This window comes from Pavona decussata, unplaced genomic scaffold (assembly GCF_977016875.1).
Source record: "Pavona decussata unplaced genomic scaffold, jaPavDecu1.1 SCAFFOLD_136, whole genome shotgun sequence".
In the NCBI taxonomy this organism is placed as follows: Eukaryota; Metazoa; Cnidaria; class Anthozoa; order Scleractinia; family Agariciidae; genus Pavona; species Pavona decussata.
The window spans coordinates 47025-48864 of record NW_028145549.1 but is presented as its reverse complement, the minus strand read 5'-3'; the positions used below and the strand labels follow the sequence as shown (position 1 = coordinate 48864).

General features: G+C 36.1%; 1 protein-coding gene across 1 annotated transcript; it reads right to left on the bottom strand.

The window, feature by feature from the left end:
• Nucleotides 1–285: 285 nt before the first annotated feature.
• On the bottom strand, nt 286–1568 carry LOC146467388 (tachykinin-like peptides receptor 86C). Its single transcript, XM_085125935.1, has one exon. It carries the CDS (start codon nt 1363–1365, stop codon nt 373–375), a length of 993 nt encoding a protein of 330 aa, XP_084982061.1. The 5' UTR covers nt 1366–1568; the 3' UTR covers nt 286–372.
• Nucleotides 1569–1840: the final 272 nt, after the last annotated feature.

Sequence of the window (1840 nt, the reverse complement as noted above, 5' to 3'; positions counted from 1 at the left end):
TGCCTATGTAGCCTTGTATTTGATAAAGATTACTTCAATGCAAAATTGTCCAGTATTTTTCAAACGGTTAAATTATACTATAACAGGGAGAAAACCTTCGTTTTCAGCGCAGTTGTAGCAGAAGAAGAGCGCCAAATTGCCTATCAGTGAATTATATTCCCTTTTATCTCGCTTGCAAAAACAACAACAACACATGGGAACTAGAAAAAACAGAATGGTAAATATATATTTTACCGAATTTATTTTAAATATTTGATATATAAGCTCGATAAATGTTGTCGACAATTTCCACTTATATCTGCAGCAAAAAACATTACAAATTACTTGTTTCGTTACAAGATTACAAAGTTCTCTCTTATACTGTCCACAACGTCATTGGTTTGTTTCTGGAACACGATGACAGCAAAAGATTCTTTTGAACTCCTTTCGATAATTAGAACTTTGCAAAGCATATACAAATGGGTTAAAAAACGAGTTAGCACTCAGAAGGAACCTAACCGTTCTATGAAAAAAGTACAAACTTTCCCGATTATCGGCTACAGTAGTTCGGTCAATTGCCGTCAAGTAAATGAAAAATAACGAAAACGGCAGAGTACATATGCAAAACAGTATTGTAAGCGAAGCCAACAGCTTAAAAAGCTGTCTCTTTTCACGCCGATCTTCAAGCGCTTGATTGCTTGGACCATTAGTTGGTGTAGCGCAAATTGTATTCGTTATAAACATTCCACGAAAAATTTCCAAATAACAAAAGAAAACCGTCACGCAGGGAATGATTCCAAAGAAAATGCACGAATACATTATGAAACCCTTGTGATCAGAATATTCATCAAGACTCCATGGTCGTTTGCATGGATAAGTTGACAAAGGATTGGTGTCTATCGTATTTGTCATGAAGTTGGGAATACTGGATAAAACAGCAATTACCCACAAAAATGCAACGACATAAGAAAGTCTTCTTTTGGTTAATCGCAATCCAGTGTTAAACGGTTTCACAAGTGCCAAATATCTTTCAATGGCAATGGTACAAACAGTTAAGACACCAATGTTTATCGTGATCGGAACCAATGCATTGCCCACAAAGACTTTGCAGAAAAAATCTCCCATTGTTTTGTGAACGCTCATATTGTTCAGGGAGTAGTCATACATTCCCGGGCAAAGCAACAGCGTCGTTAAATCCGCCACGGCCAAATTCATCAAGAGGTAGTTGGTAGTCGTGTGCATCGAAGGTGTTTTTCGTACGATGGTGATTATGATGCAGTTAGCGGGAACACCGATTGCCACTATGAGGGAATATATAACGGCAAACAAAATATCCTGACGAGAAAGGGGACTGTCGTCATAAAATGTTGAGTTATTTGAAGCCATTGAATAAAGAAAATTCTGCCGAGTCCGTATGTTACTGTGCTTTAAACGAACTCAGTATGAGGTCAGCTGGTTTGCTCCGTGTATTTAATGGCTTCGATATAATTATTATTCAATAACATATTGACTTTAAGGTACACAGTAGACAGTATCCAGCTTAGCTACGTTTAGTTTGTGAATGTGTATATGTCATCGTGTTCAAATTGTAAAAGTAAACTCACAGTATTAACTTACAACGTAAAAAACACGAAGTAAAAAAAAAGAATTGCGTACACCTAAGTTAATGTTTAAGATGCTTAGAAACATGCCTAAAAGAAAGTATATCGCTTATTATTGTGGCCTGTGATATATGGTAATTTATTAAACGAACTTCGAAGTCCTCATCGTATGCCTGATTGATAATATATATGTCTGACTTTCTCATTTTCATTTCCTTAAATGTCATTTAAGCTTCGAAAGTTATTGTGATAACGCCAAA

Coding starts and splice junctions, on each gene's coding strand:
- LOC146467388 (XM_085125935.1), bottom strand. CDS start 1,365: ATGGCTTCAAATAACTCAACATTTTATGACGACAGTCCCCTTTCTCGT.